The sequence below is a fragment of the Somniosus microcephalus genome, unplaced genomic scaffold, assembly GCF_052327205.1.
Source record: "Somniosus microcephalus isolate GS21.2 unplaced genomic scaffold, FLI_Smic_1.0 unresolved_chr4, whole genome shotgun sequence".
Lineage (NCBI taxonomy): Eukaryota > Metazoa > Chordata > Chondrichthyes > Squaliformes > Somniosidae > Somniosus > Somniosus microcephalus.
Window position 1 is genome coordinate 42,435,195 of NW_028225182.1, and position 24,935 is coordinate 42,460,129.

Below are 24,935 nucleotides of genomic sequence, written 5' to 3' on the forward strand. Positions count from 1 at the left end.
TCAGCCTTGGCCAAATCCTCCACCGTCAATGAATTCTTGCCCAATGTGGTCTTGTGCTGATGCATATACTGCTGTAGAAGCATTCTCTGCTTATCAGGGTTACTTTCAGACTGACTGATAGTGGCTCGGTACTCTTTTCTCTTACCGCTCAGGTGTAGCAGCAACTCTTTCAACCTTAGAAACCATGCTGTGCTTTCCTCAACTGGTGCCATCCTGAGAAATGGTTAACAAGCTTGTTCACTGTGTCAAAGTTCCCTTTCGTATTTATGAGATTTACTGTGACTGATCTCTTGACTTCGACGTCGTCTTCAGCAATCTGACTTGGCATATCTGGTCTTTCTGGCCATGATCTCTGTGTTTCCAACAGATAACTTGGGCCTTGTATCCAAGTTTCACTCCTCATGAAGTTTTCAGCCTTCAATCCCCGTGAGGCTTCATCTGCTGGGTTTAATGAGGTGTTTACATACCTCCATTGAGATGGTTGTGTAGCTTCTCTAATGGATGAGATTCTGTTTGCTACGAAGGTCTTGAAGCGTATCTTCTCATTCTCTATATACTTCAGCACCGTCGTGCTATCCGTCCAGAAGACAGATTCTTCTAATGGGAGCTGTAACTCTTTCCGCATCACCTGGTCAACTTTAACTGCAACAACCGCTGCCGTCAATTCCAGTCTCGGGATGGTGACCTGCTTCAGCGGAGCCACCCTGGATTTCCCCATGAGGAAGGCACAATGTTTGTGGCCCTGTTGATTTGTCAGCAAGAGGTAAGTAGCCGTGCCATAGCCGTCCTCACTGGCGTCCGAGAAATGATGTAGTTGGGCCGTCTTTGTAACTCCAAAACTCGCGGGCTTGATGCATCTACTGACGTTGAAGCTAGAAAGTTGTTGCAAATCTGTCAACCATCTGTGCCACCTCTGAGCTTGACCTTCTGGGATATCTTCATCCCATCCTCTCTTGTCTCTACACAGCTCTCGTAGCATCAGCTTCACCGGCAGAATGAGTGGTGCCAGGAATCCGAGAGGGTCGTAGATGGAACTGACCACGGAGAGAATCCCTCGTCTTGTGGATGGTCTTTCGTTCACCATTATCCTGAAGTTGAACGTGTCTGACTCAATGCACCATTGTACACCAAGAGCTCTCTCGATAGGAAGGACATCGTGGCTCAGGTCCAGATCTTTGACTTCAGTGGCTCTTTCCTTTTCTGGGATAGAAGCTAGAACTGCTCTGCTGTTGCTTATCCACTTAGTCAGATGGAATCCTCCATTCGAACAGAGTTCTAAGGTCTCTTGACAGTGCGATGGCATCGTCTTCTGTTGACACGGACTTCAGACAGTCATCGACATAAAAGTTTCTGAAGATTGTCTCCACAGCCTCTGATGGTGCTTTGCCTTTGCCATCTTCTGCAGTTTTTCTGAGAGCGTAGCTTGCACAGCTGGGAGATGATGTGGCTCCGAACAAGTGTACGGCCATTCTACATTCCACCATCGCTTGACTAACGTCGCCATCTGGCCACCAAAGGAAACGCAGAAGATCAGCATCTTCATCAGGGATTCTGACTTGGTAGAACATTGATTCTATGTCTGCCATCATGGCAACGAGCTCTTGTCTAAACCTAGTCAAGACGCCAATGAGGGTATTAGTAAGATCAGGACCTTGAAGCAGCTGGTCATTCAGTGAAGTTCCTCTGAATGAGGCTGCGCAGTCAAACACTACCCGGATCTTTTTCTTCTTTGGGTGATACACACCGTGATGAGGAATGTACCAGACCCTTCCATCATCTCTGTTCAACTGTTCCTCGGGCACTTTTACAGCATAGCCTTTCGCTATGATGTTTCTCATGAAGCCTTTGTAGTCTTCGTGAAAGTCGGGGTTCTTGTTCAGCTTTCTCTTTAGACTGATGGCGCGTTGTTCTGCTATGCAGCAATTGTTCGGCATCTTCGCGGTCTGTCTTCTCAGTGGCAAACCAATGTGATGGTGGCCATCAATGAACTGTGTAGACCTTGTCATCAAATCCATGAACTGATGGTCTTCTTGTGACATCTCTGTCCTTTCCTCACAGCTGCGTTCTGAGAAGTCTGCGTTGAACTGCTGTATCAACAGCTCTTCAATGCTTGCGATAGAGATGCGATTAACTGTGACGTTTTGTCGTTACTCCTTGTTCGACTTATTGCCATCATCTCTCCTTACCGGTCCATTGACTACCCATCCAAGGGCTGTCCTGACGGCGTAGGGTCCGTCATCCTTGCTGTTTATCACCTGCCATGGCTCCATAGTTTTGTAGGCATTGGTTCCAATTAATAGGCCAATTTCTGCTTCAATGTATGGGAGACGCACCTTTTCTAGGTAAGGCCATCTATCCACATCCTTCTGCAGGGCTAAGTTCCCTATTCTAACAGGAATCTCCCTCTGTGTGAAAACATTAGGCAGGTCTATGAAGTCCTTCTCTTCAAGTCCACACACTTCTAAGTCTGACAGGATATAACTTTGCATTGACTTCTCATGACCCATGGTGCGTAATAGGATTTCTGTTCTTCTGCCTGTAACGTTCAGCTGTCGCATGAGTGATTCTGTGCAGAACGTTGCTGAGCTACCTGGATCCATGAAGGCGTAAGTCTCCACAAGCTTCTCGCTCCTCTTAGACTTGATCTTTACTGGTACGATGGCAAGAATACAGTCACTGTCACCGGCCCCAGTGAGTCCACAAGTCTCTGGTTCTAGCGACACCAGAGCACTTGAAACAACCTTCTCGTCGGTATTGTTTTCTTCACTCTTCTTAGAGACTTGCTCTTCTTTATGGATATGCAGCAGACTGGGATGTTTCCGAGTGCACTCTCTGCATGTTGTTCTTTGCTTACAGTTTCTACTCAGGTGCCCCTGAGAGAGACATCCAAAACATAGGCCGTTGTACTTCAGGAATTCGATTCTGTCCTTATGTGGCTGTGCTTTGATGTCGCTGCAGAAATCCAATGTATGATTCTTCTGGCAGAATAAGCATGGCTTCTGAAAGGCATTAGCAGACGTCACTGTGCTGCTCCTTTTGGGAGATGAGTTCTGGGGCCTTTCTTCCTCGGCCTGGGTGACGATAGTTGCAAAGCTGCTTCCCCTGGAACCACCTTTCCTGAGAGTCTTTAATTCAACAGGCTTGGCTTTCACTCTTCCATCGGTGGTCGGGCTGACATCCTGGATGTTTCCAAACAATGGATCCCTAGCAATTTTAGTCTGTTTGTCTATGAAATTCACTAAGTCTGCAAACCTGGCTCTACTTTTCCGTCTCTCCATTATCTCAAAGGCTGTTCTTCTCCATTGTTCTCTCATCCTGTAAGGAAGCTTAGAGATGATGATTCTCATAGTCGTAGGATTGTCCATCTCTTCCATGAATTCAACATCCTCCATGGTGTTGCGACATCCTATGAGGAAAAGAACATATGCGTTCAATGCCTCGCCGTCCTCCGATCTGATCTGTGGCCACTTGGTAGCCTTTTCAATATATGCAGTGGCTATCTTCAGCTCGTTACCATAGTGCTCCTGCAGCAACTTCCTGGCTTCTATGTATCCCCGGTCCGGTCTCATGTGTTCACAGCTTCTGACCAGGTCTTGTGGTTTACCACTGGTGTACTGTCCCAGGTACTACAACTTATCACTGCTGCTCTCTGTTTTGGAGTCAATGGCTTGTTCAAAGGATCTGATGAAGGGCTTATACTTGAGTGGGTCGCCTTGGAACACTGGTATGTCTCTTTGAGGGAGTCGAAACAGATTCTGTTGTTTTACAAGCATCTCTGTAATTTCGTTCTGACGTTGCATCACTCGGTATAGGCTTCTCCCTGTGTCTTCAGGCCTCTGGTGGTCATCAGCAGGGTCTAGTCTAGACCGTCTGGGGTAGCATCATGTGCTCCTGTTAGTGGAGAGGCCACTTTTCCACGCTGTAATGCCAGGGGATTGCCTTCGGGCTCTCTTGTAACTCTTGAAGGTGCCCTGGATCCAACTCTATGTGACAACATTGACCGGCAGTATTCGCTCCCGCCGTCCCGTGAGCCTTCATAATCTTTGTACGCACTCAACCTGGCGTCTGAGACCGCTATAGCTGTTTTTATCTCCAGCTGTTCTTTCTTTGCCTGCACCTGGGCCTGTTGGGCCTGCACTTGGGCCTGCTGTTGGGCCTGTTGGGCCTGCAGTTGGGCCTCTTGGACCTGCAGTTGGGCCTCTTCCCGTTCAAGAGCTTGCTTCTCCGCTAAAGATGCTGCGCGCGCCATCAACGCCGCCCGTTCAACCTCCGCTCTCATGCGTCGCGACGAGCTTGTGGTAGAAGCGACTGACCTGCGTCCAGAAACAGAGCTACCTTCTTTTCGATTTTTGCTCGGTCTGGCGGAAGTCTCTGAAATGCTATCGTCTGGTCCGACTTCATCGTCAACTTTATCTTTCTCTGCTGTATCAGCATCTTGATGAATCTTTAACATCCACTGTTCTGTGACCTTGATATAGTCCTTAATGCTGGTTGATTTAAGATCAAACCAGTTGTGCTGATCAGCGTTTCCCTCTTCTTCAGACAGAAGTGCTAATACACCTTCATTGAGTACATTAAATTCTTCATGCAGCTTGGAGAAATCATAATACATTATGTCTTCAGCTTTCTTAATATTAGCATTATCTTCCATGAGACGATCAATTATCTTCATTTTTCCAGTTATCTGAGCTAATTTAGCCTTCCTTGCACCTATGCTTCCATGTAACTTCTCTTCCATTGCCTTTGGGGTGAGCTTTATTTCCCTCTTTTGGCCAGCAATCCTTCTGGCTGATGGAAGCTCCTGGCTCCATAAGGCCTCGGCCATTTTACCCTCAGCTCTTATTTAGCTTCTCAATAGAATGAATAAAGCAAGTAACAGTCACTGTACCTTCGCTTTCTTATATTGTCGTCTGGCTCCGTGACCATTCATGTATACGTTTGCCGACGATTCCATCCTTTCCTTCTTAGGGAGCAAGTTTTTGACTAATGTAGTGGCGCTTCTTAGTTTCCAAACAGGCAGCCACTGAGCTGTGGGGCTTTTAACAACGAGTAGACGCGTGTCGAAATAAAACGTTCCCAAACGTAGCTTTGTCTTTTAAACTGTTTACTATAACACTTAAGAAACGGAATTACAAAGCAAACACGTATAAACGAACACGGTCAAAAATTGTATTGCTCCAAACCTCACAACTTCTGCCTCCTTCAGCCACGTGCAGTTTAAACTGTAAAATGGCTGCACACCATGTGTGGCTTAGGGACTGTACCATTGTGGCAAGAATGAAGGGGGTGTCTCGGACTATACTACTGGAGCAAGAAAATAGGGGGTTTCTTAATACAATAAGTCGGTCAGGTAAATTAATTGTATTATGCCATTTAACCACTATTTTAAAGTATTTTCTTAAGCTTTCATGGCTCTTACATGGGGAATCAAGGGATATGGGGCTCGGGCAGGAAAGTGGAGTTGAGGTCGATGATCAGCCATGATCTTATTGAATGGCGGAGCAGGCTCGAGGGGCCGAATGGCCGACTCCTGCTCTTCTTATGTTCTTATAAACACCAGCATGGACTGGCTGGGCCGAATGGCCTCTTTCTGTGCCGTACATCTTATGTATTGTGTCTTTGCAAACAGATACAGGAGCAGCTTTATGATGAGCTGCTCACACAGCTCACACAACTAACTGTGATCAAAGCTCAGTTTCGTACGCTGCCAAACAGGGGGAATTCCCAAGTTGCGTATTTTTATAACGATTACAGGTATGCAACATTTGCTCCAAGCACTAATGAATATGTAAGGCCCGGATAAGATGTGAACCAGGTCTGTGTTTGCTGGATTGTAGGATTCTAACTGTTAACAATTGGTGATTGTGCCTCCGTACCACAGCATCTTCAGGCTCAATGCCTCACTCCCTTCAGAAGTACACAACGCCAGATTTGCTAATGGTTCTGTTCTTTCGACTACAGTTGGAGTATTGTACACAGTTCTGGCCAACCCCCTGTCACAGGAAGGATATTACAGTCTGTGCAACAGGCACAACAATGATTCACCAGAATGATACCAAGACTGAGAGGTTAGAGTTGCAAACATTGGGAACTGGAACAGCGAACGGCAAGAGGAGCTCATCAGAGGTTTAAAGAAAGAAAGAGAGAAAGAAAGAGAGAGAGAAAAAAAAAGAGAGAGAGAAAAAGAGAGGAGAGAAAGTAACAACAACAACTTGTATTTATATAGCGCCTTTAACGTAGTAAAACATCCCAAGGCGCTGCACAGGAGCGATTATCAGACAAGATTTGACACTGAGCCACTCGAGGAGAAATTAGGACAGGTGACCAAAAGCTTGGTCAACGAGGTAGGTTTTAAGGAGTGTCTTAAATGAGAATAGAGAGGCGGAGAGGTTTAGGGATGGAATTCCCGAGCTTAGGGCCCGGGCAACAGAAGGCACGGCCGCCAATGGTGGAGCGATTAATATCAGCGAATGCTCAAGAGGCCAGAGTTAGTGGAGCGCAGAGATCTCGGAGGGTTGTGGGGTTGGAGGAGGTTACTGAGATAGGGAGGGACGAGGCCATGGAGGGATTTGAAAACAAGGATGAGAATTTTAAAATTGAGGCGTTGGTAGACCAGCAGCCAATGTAGGTCATCGGGATCAGGAGTACGACTTGGTGAGAGTTGGGAAACGGACAGAAATGTTTAGGATGAACTGAAACGGTAGAAGGTGGCAGGCCGACCAGGAGAGCATTGGAATAGTCGAGACCAGAGGCAAAAAAAGCATGGATAAGGCTTTCAGCAGCAGATGGGCTGAGGCAGGGGCGGAGACTTAAAGCTACAGGGACAATTCTGTGACCCATGTTCCAGTGAGTGTAATGTAAATGTTGAAAAGTGCAACAAGACTTGAGCACATAATCTAGGCTGACACTCCCAGTGCAGTACTGAGGGAGCGCCGCACTGTCGGAGGGGCAGTACTGAGGGAGCGCCGCACTGTCGGAGGGGCAGTACTGAAGGAGTGCCGCACTGTCGGAGGGGCAGTACTGAGGGAGTGCCGCCCTGTCATGGGTGCAGTACTGAGGGAGTGCTGCACAGTCAGAGGGGCAGTACTGAGGGAGCGCTGCCCTGTCGGAGGGGCAGTACTGAGGGAGCACAGCACTGTAAGGTGTTTGGTTTCCTCCTCCTTACAAGGGTTCTTTGACTCTGGGTTTTACAGGAATAAATTGGTAGATGACACAAAGGTTTAGGTTCAACCCAAAACTCTTAGTTTATTAAAACCAACAAAACACAGACAAAACCTGTTGAGATTTAGCTGAAACTTACAATCACCCATCCAGCTGGTCGTAGCCGACGTCGATTGCAGGCTGGGAGCTGGAGGTGACCGTCTTCCCTTCCTTCTTACAGCTGGCAGTCACTGTAGTCAGAGCTAGCTTCCGAGAGAGAGAGCATCCGAGAGAGAGCTTCCGAGAGAGAGCTTTGAGCGAGAGAGAGAGAGAGAGAGAGAGAGAGCTGTGGCGTGTTCCTTCTTATACTTCTTTTAGTCACATGGACCTATGCTGGGCCTCCCCCAACCCGTTTCGGTTGTCGGTTTGCTGAACTGTCCGACATTCACATCTCGTCAACCTGTAATTCAATCACCGGAGGTGTACAGAGTTGTGAGACCGAAGGGAACTCCTTATCTCCTCTCCCGCTTTCTGTAAGGCATATTCAGTGTGATTTCTATTACTGTTGATGGGCGGTTGGCTGATTGTCTGCTCAGGACTTGTGTATCTTCCATTCATGTCAGGAAGTCGATCGTGACCCCCATTGTTTCAGTTAAACTCCGAGCATTGTCCGGATGTTAATTTTTCGCATCGAAACCAATCATGATTCAAGGCCTCACAGTTAAATGTCAATGTCCTCTTCAGAGTTAATCATGAGCCAAAGTTTTCGTCGTCCAGTATCAATGTGTTCTGCAAGAACTGCAGACTTTGCTGACTGGCACCTTTTCTGTGCCTCGAAGTTTAAGCATTTCATGCCCTTATGCTGAGGCCAAACTGTTCCAGGAAACTGACAAAGCCACAATCAGCCACTCAGACAACAATCCCATCAGATCATTGCTAATTATTTAATGAGTCTCTATGTTTGAAGGACCCTAATGGCAATAATCCATTATCCTGTCATTGGGTAGAAATTGTAGAGCAATATTTGAAGGAACTGCTCCTCAATTTTTGACTGCACTTCAGTCCCATGTTCCTGATCTTCGATCACCGGTTGCGGAGTGGAGCGGGCAGGTCGGAGGACCTCCTCATTATACTGCTCCTGGGCCTTGCCAAGGTGGCCACAAACAGGTCAAGGCAGCGGGTGGTCGAGGGGGTTGTTCGGCCCGACTGCCTGCCTCTCTTCCGCAGCTACGTTCACGCCCGGGCGGCCCTGGAGATGGAGCACGCGGTGTCCGCCGGCACGCTGGAGGCCTTCCGCGACTGGTGGGTGCCGCGGGGACTGGAGCGCATCGTCACCCCGGGCAATGTAATTATAATTTAATTTGTTAATCTTTTATTTAAATCTGATAGTACTTTTTACAACTCATCAATTACATGATAAATCCATTACATTCATTAAGCACAATAAGGCTAAGCCTTAGTAAAAAAACAGCTTGAGGATTAACAGTACAAATACAATAATAAATTTTCCCAGACAAAAACAATGTCAACAATACAGGTACCCATAGTAAAAAACAATACATACCACTCCTACTGGCAATCTAGTAACTCTTCATTTTTGCTTGGTATAACCGGTTGTCCTTTTCTAAAATGTTAACATTCAAGTACAACAGTACTTATGTAACTCATCAGTTACATAGTAAATCCATTACATCCATTGACCAAAAACAGATCAATGGAGGATGCAATCACAACTGCTCTACATTCGGCACTGAATCACTTAGATGGTAAGGAGACCTACATCAGAATGCTGTTCATAGACTACAGCTCAGCATTCAACACTATCGTCCCCAACAAGCTGGCCACCAAACTCCAAACTCTTGGCCTGAACACTTCCCTCTGCAACTGGACCCTGGACTTCCTAACAAACAGGCCCCAGTCTGTCAAATTAGGTAACCACACCTCCCCCCCCGACCCTGAACACGGGGGCCCCACAAGCATGTGTGCTGAGCCCCCTCCTCTACTCCCTCTTCACCCACGACTGTGTGGCTGTTCATGGTTCCAACACCATCATCAAGTTTGCGGCTGATACCACGGTAGTAGGCCAGATCACCAACAACGATGAGTCAGCCTACAGGGAGGAGGTCCAGCATCTCGTGAAGTGGTGCGCCGATAACAACCTGGCCCTTAATGTAATGATATCAGCAAATAGTGATGATATTTGTCTGTGTTTGATTACTTATGCCTTACAGCATATTTGTCTGTGTTTTTGATTACTTGTGCCTGACCAGCAGAGGTCATGTGAGAGACAAGCAGTCCAGAGGAGTTTTACTTTCAGTTTCATTCTAGATGCATCACAGCATAGTGTGTTCTGTAAAAAGCTGTAGAAAGTCTTGAACAAGACTTTAGATTAAACAACATTCTCTTTCAGAAATGAGTCTTTATTGAACCCACAAAGAAAACAAAACACGATGTCAGAAGTGGCTGAAAGAGAAAAAATCTGAAGTTAGCAACTTGATGGGACAGTGAAAGCAGTTGTGGCAAGTAAGCAAAATCAGCTCTCCACATATTAGCAAGCCAGAAGAGAACATCGTTGCTTACCATTAGAGAATAGCTAACGAAGTGAAAAAATGGAAGGTTTACACCCACCGGCGACGCTTCAATTAACAGGTAATGTGGCTGAAAATTGGAGAAGGTTCAAACAACGTTTAGAGTTGTATTCAGCGGCAATCGGAGCTGACAAGAAAAGTAATAAACAGAAATCGTCACTGATGTAAGAAAAAGGAGACTTACCATCAAGTAACTTTAAAGTAAGCTTTAAGTAACTTATAAACACACTATATGCACAAGAGAGGTCTTTACCATGCCTCTGGTAGAAGCCTCTTACAATACTGAACAGACCAGTATTTATACCAGTCCAACAGGAAGTGACATATGACAGGAAGTGAGGTATGTACACAGTTCATAGTTCACAGGAAGTGATGACATAACTTCCCGGAAGTTATCATTTTTATCACAGTCACTGTTCTTGCATGTCGTGGGTGATGAAGCGCTGGAGGTGTCTAATAACTTCACATTCACTGTTGATGGAGACAAAATGAAGCTAGATAAAATAATGGAACAGTTTGAGGCCTACTGCATACCTAAACGCAACGTGACCTTTGAGAAGCACAAATTTTTCACATGTGTACAGAAAATCGGCGAGACTATTGATCAGTGTGACTGAACTGAGAAACCGGAGCAAATCGTGTGAATTTGGGGGACTCACAGACTCGCTGATAAAAGACAGACTGGTGTGTGGTATTCGAGATAATGGTCTAAGGGAAAGACTGCTAAGAGAGCAAGATCTAGACCTGGGAAAAGCCATAGCACTGTGTAGGGTTACAGAGACTGTGAAGTTGCAGGCAAAGGAGCTGTTCAGTGACAGTAGCTGCAACGTGGATGCAGTGAGAAAGAACGGATACAAACCGTTTAACAAAGAGAGCGCCAATGTGAAAAAAGAGACGTGGCCAGCAAACGGAAATGAAAGGGACAATCGGAAGTCATGTAGTCGATGCGGTACACAGCATCCACCAAGAAAGTGTCCAGCATATGGTAGAACATGCAATAGATGCAACAAAAACAACCATTATGCCCGTTGCTGTAAGAACCAAGCGCAACAAAGCAAGGTCCATACAGTAGATGAAAGCGAGATAGAGGAATTCAATGTAGCTGTTGTGTCTGAAAACAAAAAAGAAAGAGACTGGATGTTGACACTAAAAGTGAATGACATACACATTCCATTTAAATTGGATACTGGAGCACAAGTTAATGTGATATCAGAGACCGATTTTAAGAGAATTAGACCCAGACCAAAGTTACATGGAATACAAGTGAAAGTGACCGGATACTCAGGTACTGATATACCAGTGAAAGGAAAATGCATTGTCAACGTAACACACAAGGACAGAGAGCACACGCTAGCATTAATCGTGGTGCCAAAGGATGTGCAAGCCATACTAGGGTTAAAAGCCTGTGAGAGACTGAACCTGATAAAGAGAGTCCTCGTTGTGGAAAGCGAAGGAGAGACAGTCTATGATGAACTCATGAAAGAGTACAAAGACCTATTTAAGGGTCTAGGCTGCATTCCAGGAGAACACACGATCAGAGTAGATAAAAGTATGACACCGGTCATACATCCATGCAGAAAAGTTCCGTTTGCTCTTCAAAAGCAACTGAAGGCAGAGTTGGACAGGATGGAAAGCCTGAACGTGATTCAGAAGATAGATGAGCCAACTGAGTGGGTGAGTTCCCTCGTCGTAGTGGACAAAAAGAATGGAAAGATCAGAATTTGCCTGGATCCAAGAGATCTAAACAGAGCAATAAAGAGAGAGCACTTCAAGCTTCCTACACGTGAGGAAATCATGGCACAGTTTGCAAATGCAAAATATTTCAGCAAGTTAGATGCGTCCTCAGGATTTTGGCAGATGAAGCAAGTTCAAGACTGTGCACGTTCAACACTCCATTTGGCAGATACAGATTCCTAAGGTTACCATTTGGCATTGCCTCAGCTCCTGAAGTGTATCACAAGACTATCCATATGATCTATGAGCACCTGGAGGGAGTTGATACATCAATGGATGACATCATAGTATGGGGAGCCACGAGAACTGAGCATGACGAGAGACTGAAAAAAGTGCTGGAAGCAACAAGGAAAACAAACCTGAAGCTGAATAGAGAGAAATGCCAGCTCGGGGTGACAGAACTGACATTCGTGGGAGATATCCTTAGCAGTGAGGGCATCAGACCAGATCCCAGAAAGGTGTCCGCCATTGAGAATATGCCAAGGCCACAATGCAAAAAGGACGTGCAGAGGTTTAATGGAATGATCAACTACATGGGTAAATTCATATCCAACCTCTCAGAAAAAATAGCGCCACTGAGAAGACTAACTGAAAAGAACATAGAATGGGAATGGAATCATGAGCATGAGAAGTCATGGAGCGATCTAAAGAAACTGCTCACAGAGGAACCAGTTCTGAGGTTTTATGACCCAGCGAGTCCCATCAAGATATCATCAGATGCATCACAGTGTGGGCTCGGTGCCGTTCTTCTGCAACAATATGACTACTGGCAACCTATTGCATATGCATCGCGCTCAATGACAGACGCGGAGACGCGATATGCTCAAATAGAAAAGGAACTGCTCAGCATCACATACGCCTGTGAAAGATTTCACCAGTTTGTGGCAGGACAAGCAATCAGTGTAGAGACTGACCATAAGCCCTTGATTGCATTGTTCCAAAAGCCACTGAATAGCTGTCTGCTTAGAATACAAAGAATGATGATCAGGCTGCAACGCTATACACTGAATGTTGCGTACACACCGGGTAAGCTGATGTATACAGCAGACACGTTGTCCAGAGCTGTTGACCCAAGTGAGCCCGCAAACACCACGATGGATGAAAAAGTGAACGCCTACGTGGACATGATCACAAGTGCACTGCCCATAGCAGATGCAAAAATGGAGCTCATAAAGACTGAGACAAACAAAGATGAAACATTGAGACGACTGAGAAAAAGCATCTTGGATGGATGGCCCAACATGAAGCAAGACTGCTCACCTGATATAGCAGAGTACTGGAACTGCAGGGCGGAACTATCAGTGGTCGAAGACATCATCTACAAAGGAAGTAAAATAGTTATCCCAAAGAGTCTGAGAAGAGATGCTAAAAAGATCCATGGAGGACATCTGGGAATCGAAAAGTGTAAGAAAAGAGCACGAGAGGTGATGTACTGGCCACGAATCAACCAAGATGTGACAAATGAGGTGTCAAACTGCACAATATGCCTGAAATATCGAGCAAGCAATCCGGTAGAACCACTAAAGCCACACCCAGCACCAGACAGACCTTACCAGAAGGTAGGCGCTGACCTATTCGTATGTCAAGGGAAGGACTATCTTGTCGTCACAGACTATTACTCCCTGTATCCAGAGGTTTGTAGACTGTACACCACCACTGCAGAAGCTGTGATAAGAAGTATGAAAGCCATATTCTCCAGACATGGCGTGGCAAGCGAGGTCTTCACAGACAACGGACCCCAGTTTAACAATGCAAATTTCCGACACTTTGCCAAAGAGTGGGACTTTGTCCACACAACGTCAAGTCCTCACTATCCACAGTCCAATGGACTAGTGGAAAAATCGGTCCAGACAGTGAAAAGACTGATGTACAAGGCAAAAGACAGTGGAACTGACTTCTACCAAAGCATGCTTGTATACCGCACAACGCCGCTCGAGTGTGGTATGTCACCAGCCCAACTCCTGATGGGACGTCGGCTAAGGTCAAACCTACCCATCCCGGAGAACCTCCTGAAAACAAAAGAGGGGGAGAAAGTGAGGAAGTTCAAAGAGCAACAGAAAGAAAAGCAAAAGTACTACTATGACAGAGGAACACAAAACCTACCTGAACTCCACACTGGTGACCAAGTAAGGTTGAAAGACAAAACAAACACATGGACTCAGAAGGGAACTGTCCTGAGTGAAGTTCAACCAAGATCATACACCATTCAGACAGATGAGGGTGCTGTTCTGAGAAGAAATTGTCGAGATCTTCTCATGGGACCAGCCACAGCAGGTCAAGAGACTGATACTGGTGAACAACCTGATCACACAGCTGAGAACCAATCATCTGAGGCAACAACTCTGATTCAAGGACAATCAATCAGAAAATCCTCAAGACACGTGAAGCCTCCTGAGAGACTCATTGAGCAAATTTAAGGACTATTGTTAAAGAAGGAAGTAATGTTATCTTATTCTTTCTTCAAGTTCTAGTGTATTGACATATTTCATGTGAACACACAAAGTAAGGGTAAAAAACCTTGATCATGATAATGATCATGTAAGTTCATTAAATGTTGTTAGTTAAAAGTAAAATACTTTTGTTTTAAGAAAGGGAGATGTAATGATATCAGCAAATAGTGATGATATTTGTCTGTGTTTGATTACTTATGCCTTACAGCATATTTGTCTGTGTTTTTGATTACTTGTGCCTGACCAGCAGAGGTCATGTGAGAGACAAGCAGTCCAGAGGAGTTTTACTTTCAGTTTCATTCTAGATGCATCACAGCATAGTGTGTTCTGTAAAAAGCTGTAGAAAGTCTTGAACAAGACTTTAGATTAAACAACATTCTCTTTCAGAAATGAGTCTTTATTGAACCCACAAAGAAAACAAAACACTTAACATCAAGAAAACCAAAGAAAGCTTTGTGGACTTCAGGAAGTCTAAAGGCGGAAGTCACCCCCCCATCCACATCAATGGGGCTGTGGTGGAAAGGGCGGACAGCTTTAAGTTCCTCGGATTCCACATCACGGAAGACCTCTCCTGGTCCCTCAATACCTCCTCTCTGGTGAAGAAGGCCCAGCAGCGCCTATATTTCCTAAGGAGGCTAAAGGGATGTAACCTGTCACCCCTGATCCTCTCTAACTTTTACCGCTGCACAATAGAGAGCATCCTGACAAACTGTATCACAGTATGGTATGGCAGCAGTAGCTCCTATGACCGGAAAGCCCTGCAGCGGGTAGTCAAAACTGCCCAACGCATTACCGGCACCCGGCTACCGACCATAGAGCACATATACCAGAAACGCTGTCTACGGAGGTCACGGTCCATCATCAAAGACCCTACCCACCCCAGCCACAGTCTGTTCGCCCTCCTGCCATCTGGGAGATGCTACAGATGCATTCGCACCCGTACGAGCAGATTTAGGAACAGCTTCTTTCCCAGGGCTGTCATCCTACTGAACTCCACAAATAAACTCTAAAGCCTGCACATCTGCCAATGCACTTTATTATGGTTATGTTTATGTTAATATACTACAAGCCAAATGTATGTTGAATGTTTAAATGTCTTAATCTAAATGTACACTCTCGGGAGCCGCAAGCCTACATTTCGTTGTACTGCACTGTGCACTAACAATGACAATAAAAGTTGATTTGATTTGATTTGATGGTCAACAATATAAATACAACAATAAATTTTACAGCTAAATCAATAATGTTTACAGTACAAACTGCAACTATTTAATAAACAAAGAACTAATTTAGTTTGTTCAGTTTTATTGAAAGTTTTTAAAAAAGAGTACAGTTGACTTCTTTAACCACCCAATGAAAAGAGTCACACCGATTGGTCGAACTAAAATAGGCCCTCCTGGCAACAAATGCATTGGTTCTGTCATTGGGTAGAAATTGTGGATCTCTTTTTGTAAAACCAAAACAAAAAACAAGTTAAACAAGAAAACTGTAACTAAAAGTCTAGTAACCTTTTAAATAAAAATTCAAGAATCAAATTAAAATTTGGTCACTTAAACCGAATATGCACTCCAGTCCCCGTGGCGCCCACCGGTCACGAATTTGCTCGAGCGTGCCGGCGGACACCGCGTGCTCCATCTCCAGGGCCACCCGGGCGCGAACATGGCTGCGGAAGCGAGGGAGGCAATCTGGCTGGACGACCCCCTCAACCGCCCGCTGCCTGGACCAATTGATGGTTTTTTTTGGCAGGCCCAGGAGCAGACCCACGAGGAGGTCCCCCAAACTGCCCACTCCCCTCCGCACCGGGTGACCGTAGATCAGGAGCGTGGGACTGAAGTGCAACCAAAACTTGAGGAGCAGCCCCTTCAAATAATGGAAGAGGGGCTGCAACCTCTCGCACTCAATATACACATGAAATACGGACTCCTCCAGACCGCAAAACAAACAAGCGGTCTGGGAGTCCGTAAACCTATTTAAGAATCTATTGCACGGGACTGCTCTGTGCAACACCCTCCAGGCCAAGTCCCCAATAGAACAAGGGAGGACTCCCGCATAGAGAGCCCCCCATTGGGGACCTCTGCCTCCGTCGGAAGGTAAAACGGCACGCCACGCCGTGTCCGGACGGCAGGCGAAGATGGCAAAGTGGAAGGTGTGCAGGAGCAGCCCGTACAGGAAACCCCTCCATGCGGAATGAAAAGGCACGGAGGGTATTTCCTCGAGACGGCTCAAGTTGTGAGGCGCCGATCCCCGAGGGGAGTTTCGGGGCAGGGCGCCGATAAGGAATTCCGTCCGGACGGGGGTAAGCTCGGACGGGATCGCCCCACGCGCCCGAGCCGCCTCGATACACCTCGTGGCGCCGGGGGGCAGCGCTGCTTTCACCGCCCCGATGGCATTGACCGCGAGCCGGACGTTGTCACAGGACATGCGTCGCGCCAACTCCTCTGGCGCCATCCAGCCCGCTCCTCCGCCATCGAGTAGGTCCCCGACTCTAGTCACCCTGCCAGGCACAGCCCTGCGTTCCGCCAGCCACCCGAACTCGCGGACGTGGAGGTGCGGATTCCTGAACAGCGGCTCCCGGAGGAAAGCCGCCATTCCTGACGGGGGAGTGCTCCGCCTGGAGGCGACGTAGTTCCAAACCCATAGTAGTTCCTGGTAGAAGACAGGCAGCTCCCGCAGGCTCTTATGCCTGCCGCTCACTTCCAAAAACAGGAGCTGCGTGTCGTAATTGAGGCCGTGCAGCTGGCGGAAAAAATACGTCGCCAGCGCACACCATCTCGGAGGATTCTCGACGTACAGGTATCTCTGCAGCGTCTGAAGACGGAAAGTCGCAGCCTGGGTGCGGAGGCACACCAACGCCTGACCGCCCTCCCTAAGCGGGAGACTCAGAACCGCGGCAGAGACCCAGTGCTTCCTTTTGTCCCAGAAGAAATCGACGAGCTTCTTCTGTATCTTGGCGACAAACGCAGGGGGAGGGATCAAAGTGACAAACCGGTACCACAACATGGCGGCCACCAGTTGGTTTATGACCATCGCTCGACCCCTGTAGGACAACACTCGGAGCAATCCTGTCCAGCGTCCTAAGCGAGCGGTGACTTTGGCCTCCAACTCTTGCCAGTTCGCCGGCCAGGCGTCCTCGGCAGGGCTGAGGTAGACTCCCAGGTAGAGGAGGTGCGTAGTGCTCCAGGCAAAGGGCCTGAACTCCTCCGGCAGGGAGTCCACCTGCCACTGACCCACCAGGAGTCCAGAACATTTCCCCCAGTTGATCCTGGCGGAGGATGCGTCCGAGTAAATCTGCTGGCATTCCCGCATCCTCCGCAAGTCAACGGGGTCCGTGACCATGAGGAGCACGTCATCGGCGTAAGCCGAGAGGACCACCTCCACGCCCGGCCCTTGCAGAGCCAGTCCCGCCAACCTCTTCCGCAAGAGGCGCAGGAAAGGCTCTACGCAAATGGCATATAACTGGCCGGACATGGGGCATCCCTGACGCACCCCCCTCCCGAAGCGAAGGGGCGCCGTCAAGGACCCGTTAACTTTAATCAGACACTCCGCAGCAGCGTACAGAAGTCGGATCCGGGCGACAAAATGCGTCCCGAACCCGAATGCGCGCAGAGTCCCGAAAAGATACTCGTGATCCACCCTGTCGAACGCCTTCTCCTGATCCAAGGAAAGGAAGGCGACCGACAGACCAGCCCTCTGGGAATGGTGGACCAGGTCCCAGACCAGATGGATGTTATCATGGATGGTCCGGCCCGGGACCGTGTAGGACTGGTCGGGGTGGACCATGTGGGCCAGCACGGTACCAAGGCGAACAGACATGGCCCTGGCAAAGATTTTGTACTCCGTGCTGAGGAGGGAGACCGGGCGCCAGTTCTTGAGGAGGCGGAGATCACCCCTCTTTGGCAGCAGGACAATCACCGCCCTGCGCCAAGAGAGGGGCATCTCCCCGGTCGCCAAACATTCCCCCAGGACCCGCGTGTAGTCGCCCCCCAGGACGCCCCAGAACGCCCTGTGGAACTCCACGGTCAGCCCGTCCAGCCCCGGGGACTTCCCCCTGGAGAGCTGGCGGAGGGCGCCGGACAGCTCCTCCAAACTCAGAGGCGCGTCCAGTTTTTCGGCACCCTCCAGGCCGACCTTCGGCAGGTCCTCCCACAAAACTCTGCGCGCGTCCTCGCTGGACGGATCCGGAGAGAACAAAGCCCCGTAATAGGCGCGGGTCTCCGCGCGGATTCCCTCCAGGTCCGAGACCAGGGATCCGTCGTCGGCCAGCAGCTCCAAGAGCTGCTTACGGACCCCCCGGCTTTTTTCCAGCGAGTAGAAGAAGGGGGAGCCGCGGTCCAGGTCCCGCAGGAACTGGATCCGCGACCTCACGTACGCGCCTCGGGACACGACGAGCTGCAGGTCCTTCAGCGCGCCCTTCTTCTCTTCGTACACCAGCCGCAGGGCCGGGTCCTCGACGACTTGACCGAGACGGGACTCCAGGTCGAGCACCTCCTTCTCCAACTGCCCGACCCGGGCCTCCCGCCTCTTGGTCAACCCCTTCGCGTACTCCTGGCAGAAGAGACGGATGTGAGCCTTGCCCACATCCCACCATAGCCTCAAGGAGGGGAAGCCCCCCTGCTTCCTTCTCCAGCCGGCCCAGAACCGACCGAACGAATCCCGGAACCGTGCGTCCTCCAGCAGCAGGTTGTTAAAGTGCCAATACGCGGACCCCCCCCGCGCGCGCAGCGGAACGAGCTCCGCCCACACCAGGTGGTGGTCCGTGCACGGCACCGGCCGCATGGAAGCCGCCGGAACGCAGGAGACGTATGCCCGAGAAATGTAGAGGCAGTCGATCCTGGACGCTCCTCTCCCAGACCTCACGCAAGTGAAGGCGCTGGAGTCGGGATGGAGATTTCGCCAGACGTCCACCAAGTCGAGGGACCCGACCAGGTCCCTCAACTTCTCCGTCGCCGCCGGGCAAGGCAGGGTGCCCGTGCGGTCCCTCGCCTCGAGGGTACAATTAAAATCCCCCCCGAGGACGACACACTCGCCCGCGTCGACGGAGCCTAGAAGAGTGGACACTTCTTCAAAGAAGCGCGCTTGCTGCGCACCGGCCTGAGGGGCGTACACGTTCACTAGATGGAGCGGCATGCCCCCCAGGCGAACAGTGACCTGGAGCAAACGGCCCGGCACGAGCTCCTTGACCCCCAAGATCTCCGGCTGAAAATGCGGGGCCAACAAGATAGCCACCCCACTGGAAACACTGGAGAGGTGACTCATGTTGACCCCTCCTTGCCACTCCAGGAGCCACGTGGCCTCGTCCCCCGGAACGGTGTGGGTTTCTTGCAGGAAGCACACCGCATACTTCCCGTCCCGAAGGACCGAAAAGTTATTAAATCTGTGGCTAGCTTCCCTGCTGCCGTTGATGTTGAGGCTGGCTATGGTTATCTTCATTCCAGAAGCATAATCCAACCCCTACTTAACACTAACGGGGGAAGGGAGGGCGGCCGCTAGTCGACCGCGACTCCCTTTGCAGCCCAGTGAGGAAGGACCGGAACTGACGCAGCTCGAGCGGGTCCACGCCCGCGTCCGCGACCATGGTCTTGAAGGCGACGCGGGCCGACCCGACGAGCAGCGCCAGCCCCGACCATCTATCGAGGGCCAGCCGGGTCTTTTGACGAGGATGGGGACGAGACCCTGCCCGTGGGGGGGGGTCGCGGAGCAACCCGAAGTAGACCCCTTATCGGTACCGCTGCCCCTGGACGAGGTCGAGCAGCACCTGGGAGACGACCGGGTCACTTTGGGCGAGCTCATTATCCGAGGACTCGCCCGACCCGGACCCCAGGCCGCCCGACCCGTCGAGGGGCAGCGGTACCGATAAGGGGTCTACTTCGGGTTGCTCCGCGACCCCCCCCACGGGCAGGGTCTCGTCCCCATCCCCGGGAGGCACGAGCCGGGCAGACATCTCTGCCTCAGCCCCCCTAGGGACAGGCGACCCCTGCCGTTCGCCCGTGATGGTATTAGCGGTGGGGTGGGGCGCAGTACCCGCGGCGGGCGACGACTCCCCCTGACCGGAGGGACCTTCCTCCTCCCGGTCCTCCTCCTCATCCAGGGGGTCGCGCCTTCTTTTAAGTGCGGAGGGGTAGAGGGAGACCTCCATTTCCGCAGAGGCCACCCCTGCTCCCTCCGGTGGAGCGAGTTCTTCGGGTCCCCCGGGCCCGAGCCCGGCCGCAGATTCTGGCGCCACCGCCTCGGCGGTCGCGTCCACAGGCTCGGACACGAGGCCCCCCCCCCCGCACTCAGCGATTAGCGCGGCGACGCTCTCTGGCGTCAGGGGCTCCATATTGTGGGGCACGCCCTCCTCGGGGGGACCCGCCCTCCGGTATTTACTTTTCCCCCGCGCCCTCTTCCCGACCGGACAACCCTCCTCCCCCCCGCTGGAGGCCAGGATGGCATCGACCTCTGACGACGACCGCACCCCGGTGGTCTTTGTTTGAGGGGGGGCACGGCTAGACCCGGGGGGAGGAGCGGCGGCGGCGCCAGCTACGGCCACGCCAGACGATCTGGCGGCCTTGGAGGCGGGGCAGTTCTTATGGATATGCCCCACCTCCCTGCAGGCGTGGCACCGCACGCCGTCCGTTGTGCAGAAGACACGGTACGGGGTCCCCTCGTGGAGGACTGTAAAGGCCCTGTCCGTCTCCCCCTCCCGCGCCAGCTGGATAAAGGCCTGGCGCCGGAAGGAGAAGACATGGCGAAGGCTGGGTTCCCGGAATCCGAGCGGGATCGGCGTAATCCCCGACCTCACCTCCCCAAGTTGGTGCAAGTGGGGGAGGAGGAGCTCACCGGAGATGAAGGGTGGGATGTTAGACAACACGACCCTCTGCGCGGTGGCCTCGAGAGGGTCCACCGGCAGGAAGGTCCCGCCCACGGTGAGCCCCTGGGCGATGGCCAGGGCCACCGCCCGCTCGGACTCCAGGAAGAACACAGCCTTCCCATACATCCTCGAGGCGGCGAGGATGGCTGAAGGGCCGACAACCCCAGCCATCGCCTTCACACAATCCTCGATAGTCATGTTGGGGTGAGTGTAGCTCTTCACCCCGAGCTTCTTCGTAACAAGTCGGAACGGCGACAGGGCAGCGGAAGGAGCGGGAGCAGCCGCGGCTTTGGCCGTCACCGCCGCATACGTTCTCGCTGGCCCCGTCACCGCCGAAGACGTCGAAGCCATACTGGGGTGGTTTTTTGGGAGCTGCACACAACCCAAGTCACAGGCCCTGTGGTATTAAGTGGCCTCGGGAGTAAATTAATGTCTGCCACCGAGCAGAGGGAGCTTAAAGCCAATGGCCCGCCTCTCCCCTTGATGGAATGATTGGGAGAGGGGCCTCCTCCTCTCTGCTCCAAGTGGCTATTAGTGGTTTCAATGGAGGTGCCCTCTGAGAGAGACAAAGGAGAGGGATAAAGAGAGAGAGAGAGAGAGGGGATGGGTGGGAAGGAGGGGGGGCCGCAAAGGCAGGGTCCGCACTCTAGGTGGTTGTTGGTGGGTGGGTGTCAGCAGGGGTGCACTCCCCGATGGTAACAAAGTCTATGAAGATGGTCTTCGGGCAGGGGGAGAAGATGTCTTCGCCTGGGTAGGCTGGAAGAAGCCCAGGCTCAGCCCCACACCAGGTCTTCTTGATGTAGGTAAGCAAGTAAGAGGCTTCACCTGGGCAGCTCCAGCCGACCCAGGCCAGGCTTCCCGGCCCGTCTTCTTTCCTCCCCCCGCCTAGAATACACAGTCTCTTGGGGAATGCACAAAAAGACACCCACCTGCAGATGTTGAAAGTAACGAAGCAGCTCCTCCCCTCCTTCCAAGTAGAAGTTGGCTGGTGTTCCTCTCCCCTCTCTCTTCTCCTGAGATGGAGGCCTCTCCTCTCCTCTCCTCCTCTCCCTCCAGGCACCTCTGTTGTAGATGGTCTGGCTGTTGGTGGTGCTTCTCCTTCTCCTTCTTGACAGGTCAGGAGGCCAGCACGCTCTTCTTTCCTCCTGCAGCTCAGAGCAAGCCAGAGACAAACTGCAGCACTCAGAGCAAGCCAGAGAATGAGGCAACGAGTGCTCCAACAATTCTGTCATTGGCTGGAAATTGTGGAGCCTGGGGCCGGTTCATTGGCTCAATGTATCATTGGTGTCAGGTGACGGCAGGTTGTGTGTATAAAAGGTGCTTGTTGGTGGGTGCAGGGATAGTTGAGTTGTTTAGTATCATGGGGGATTTTGTAGTGAGGGGTTTGCTCCCAGTGCTGGTGTTAGTTGGAGCTGTTTGTTCCTCTGATATTTGGCAACAGTTTGGGGGCCAGCGGTTTCCATGGAGAAGAGTAAAAGCCACCCCTGGGCCTCAGAGAGTCCCTTCTCCTGGGTCTCCCCTTGGCTCCGGTTTCAGTGTGTCTGAGGGGCGCAGTGTGTCTCCACTGCAGACTGTGAGGGTGCAGTGTGGAGAGCACAACCTGCTGGTCAGGGTACAGATGGATTTATTTGGAACCAGGCACCTGATTAAAGCTGCTGACCTGACCCTGGGGACGGCAGGTTGTCGGCCAACCGGGATCGACTCTCAGAACCACACCGTCCTCTTTGACTATGGGCTGCATGAGTGTGGCAGCAGAGTGAAGGTAATGTGATTCCTCAACTCTTGCTCTAAGCTTGGAGTATGGATTAGACCCAACTCTTTATTCCTACCCTTGGTGAAATGTCATTGATTGTTGAGGAGATTCCTGTCTCCTGCTTTTAAATCCCCAGACTTGTGTTGAATTATGCATTGTCCTTTGCTTTAACTGGTCTTCCCGAGTCTCTCCAACCTTGTGATCTCGGCCCTATTGGCCTTGAGCCTTCACTTGGTTCTTCCAAACTTTTCCTTCCATACATCCTGTCTTGTGGATTAAATGAGGCTTAAATCTGCTGTTCTATTCATGGCTCCAAATTATCAACCTGTGGCTCTTTTATCGAAGTGAAGCTGTCCTTTCATTGAATCTTTTGATTCTGTTTAACTGTCTTGTTCTTGCAATCCCCCTCCTTGCATTAGCTGCTGAGGCTGCACAACTTCCAACCACTTGAGTAGAATGTTGTCCATTTCTGAACCTGATGTCTTTCAGATGTCTGGAGATTTCCTGGTCTACACCACCCACCTGAACCACACCCCCAAGGCCCATGGATCTGTCATTGTGAGAACTAATGGAGCTGTCGTTCCCATTGAGTGCCACTATTTTAGGTAAGATTCTTTACACTGTCGTGAATAATGTCTACAGCTGGTGCAGTTCTCTGACCTTGTCCTAAAATGGCTCCATTGTCTTTCCAGGAAGGGCAATGTGAGCAGTGACCCGATCAAGCCCACCTGGATCCCGTTCAGCTCCACCAAGTCTGGAGAGGGGTTTCTGTCATTCTCTCTGCGTCTAATGAATGGTATGTGATGGGTGGATGGGGTGTGATTTCCCGTAGTCACCCACTGGGAGTTGTACCCACTGTCTCCAACCCTTGTCCCTCTTGTACTTCAGATGACTGGCTCACAGAGCGCACTTCGACTGTCTACTACCTGGGTGACCTCATTCACATTGAGGCCTCTGTTTCAATGACCAACCACATGCCCCTGAAGCTCTACATTGACCGCTGTGTCGCTACCTTGAGCCCAGACAAGGACTCCACCCCGAGATACAGCATCATTGACTACAATGGGTAAGGAGCGCTCTGCTTTCTACAGCTGGTCCTGTCTCAATGGCTTCACTTGATTCACTTCATGTCCCTTTTTTTAAAAATCTTTCTTCAGTTGCCTCCTGGACAGCAAAGCTGAGGACTCCTTCTCAACCTTCGTGTTGCCCAGAGACGAGCGTGAGCTGGACAAGCTCCACTTTGACCTGGATGCCTTCCGCTTCTTTGGCGATGACCGTTCCTTGGTAAGAGGAAGCTGACCATTGCGAAGTATTTACAGCAGAAACAGGCCATTCTGCATTACTTGTTTATGCTCCCCATGAGTGTCCTCTTGCCCCTCTTCATCTAACCTATTAACGTATCCTTGTATACCTTTCTCCCTCACATACTTATCTAGCTTCAGCTCAAATGAATCTATACTATTCACCTCCACCACTCCCTGTGGTAGCGAGCTCCACATTCTCACCACTCTCTGGGTAATGAAGTTTCTCCTGAATTCCCTATTGGGTTCACTAGTTACGACCTTGTATTGATGGCCCCTAGTTCTAGTCTCGCCCACAAGTGGAAACCTCTTCTATGTCTACCCTATTAAACACTTTCCTAATCTTTAAGGCATCTATCAGATCACTCCCCTTGGGTTTTTTCCTTCTCTAGAGAAGAGCCCCCAGCCTGTTCAATCTTTCCTGATGGGTATAACCTCTTGGATTTGCTCTCATTCCAGTAAAGCACTTTTGCACCTTCTCCACCCTCTCTGCCCTTCTAATAATATGTAGACCAGAACTGTTAACGGAGAACTAGTGGATGTGGTGTATTTGGACTTTCAGAAGGCTTTCGATAAGGTCCTGCATAAGAGATTAGCGTGCAAAATTAAGGCGCGTGGGATTGGGGGCAAGGTATTGACTTGGATAGAGAACTGGTTGGCGGACAGAAAGCAAAGAGTTGGCATAAACGGGTCGTTTTCCGAGTGGCAGGTAGTGACTAGTGGGGTACCGCAAGGATCGGTCCTAGGACCCCAGCTGTTCACTATATATTAATGATCTGGACGAGGGAATTGGATGTAATATCTCCAAATTTGCAGACGACACAAAGCTGGGGGCGGGGAGGGTATGCTGTGAGGAGGATGTCGTGAAACTCCAGCACGATTTGGACAAGTTGGGTGATTGGGCAGAAACATGGCAAATGCACTATAATGTGGATAAATGTGAGGTTATCCACTTTGGTGGCAAAAACAGGAAGGCAGATTATTATTTGAATGGTAATAGATTGGGAGAAGGGGAAGTGCAAAGAGACCTGGGTGTCCTTGTGCACCAGTCGCTGAAGGTAAGCATGCAGGTGCAGCAGGCGATTAAGAAGGCAAATGGTATGTTGGCCTTCGTAGCAA

At 50.2% G+C, this 24,935-nt stretch overlaps 1 protein-coding gene across 2 annotated transcripts in view; it reads left to right on the top strand.

Annotated features, from left to right (window-relative positions):
- Positions 1-24,935, top strand: part of LOC147090634 (zona pellucida sperm-binding protein 3-like) — a 79,545-nt gene that overhangs the window by 52,621 nt on the left and 1,989 nt on the right. The window contains exons 1-5 of one of the 2 annotated variants that reach the window (XM_085977397.1): positions 22,134-22,524; positions 23,005-23,120; positions 23,208-23,311; positions 23,404-23,581; positions 23,673-23,799. The exons of the other annotated variant lie outside the window; for it this stretch is intronic. Coding sequence (XP_085833523.1) covers positions 22,381-22,524; positions 23,005-23,120; positions 23,208-23,311; positions 23,404-23,581; positions 23,673-23,799 — 669 coding nt within the window. The 5' untranslated portion in view covers positions 22,134-22,380. Of the gene's footprint in view, positions 1-22,133; positions 22,525-23,004; positions 23,121-23,207; positions 23,312-23,403; positions 23,582-23,672; positions 23,800-24,935 lie in introns of those variants that run through there. 2 annotated transcript variants of the gene reach the window in all.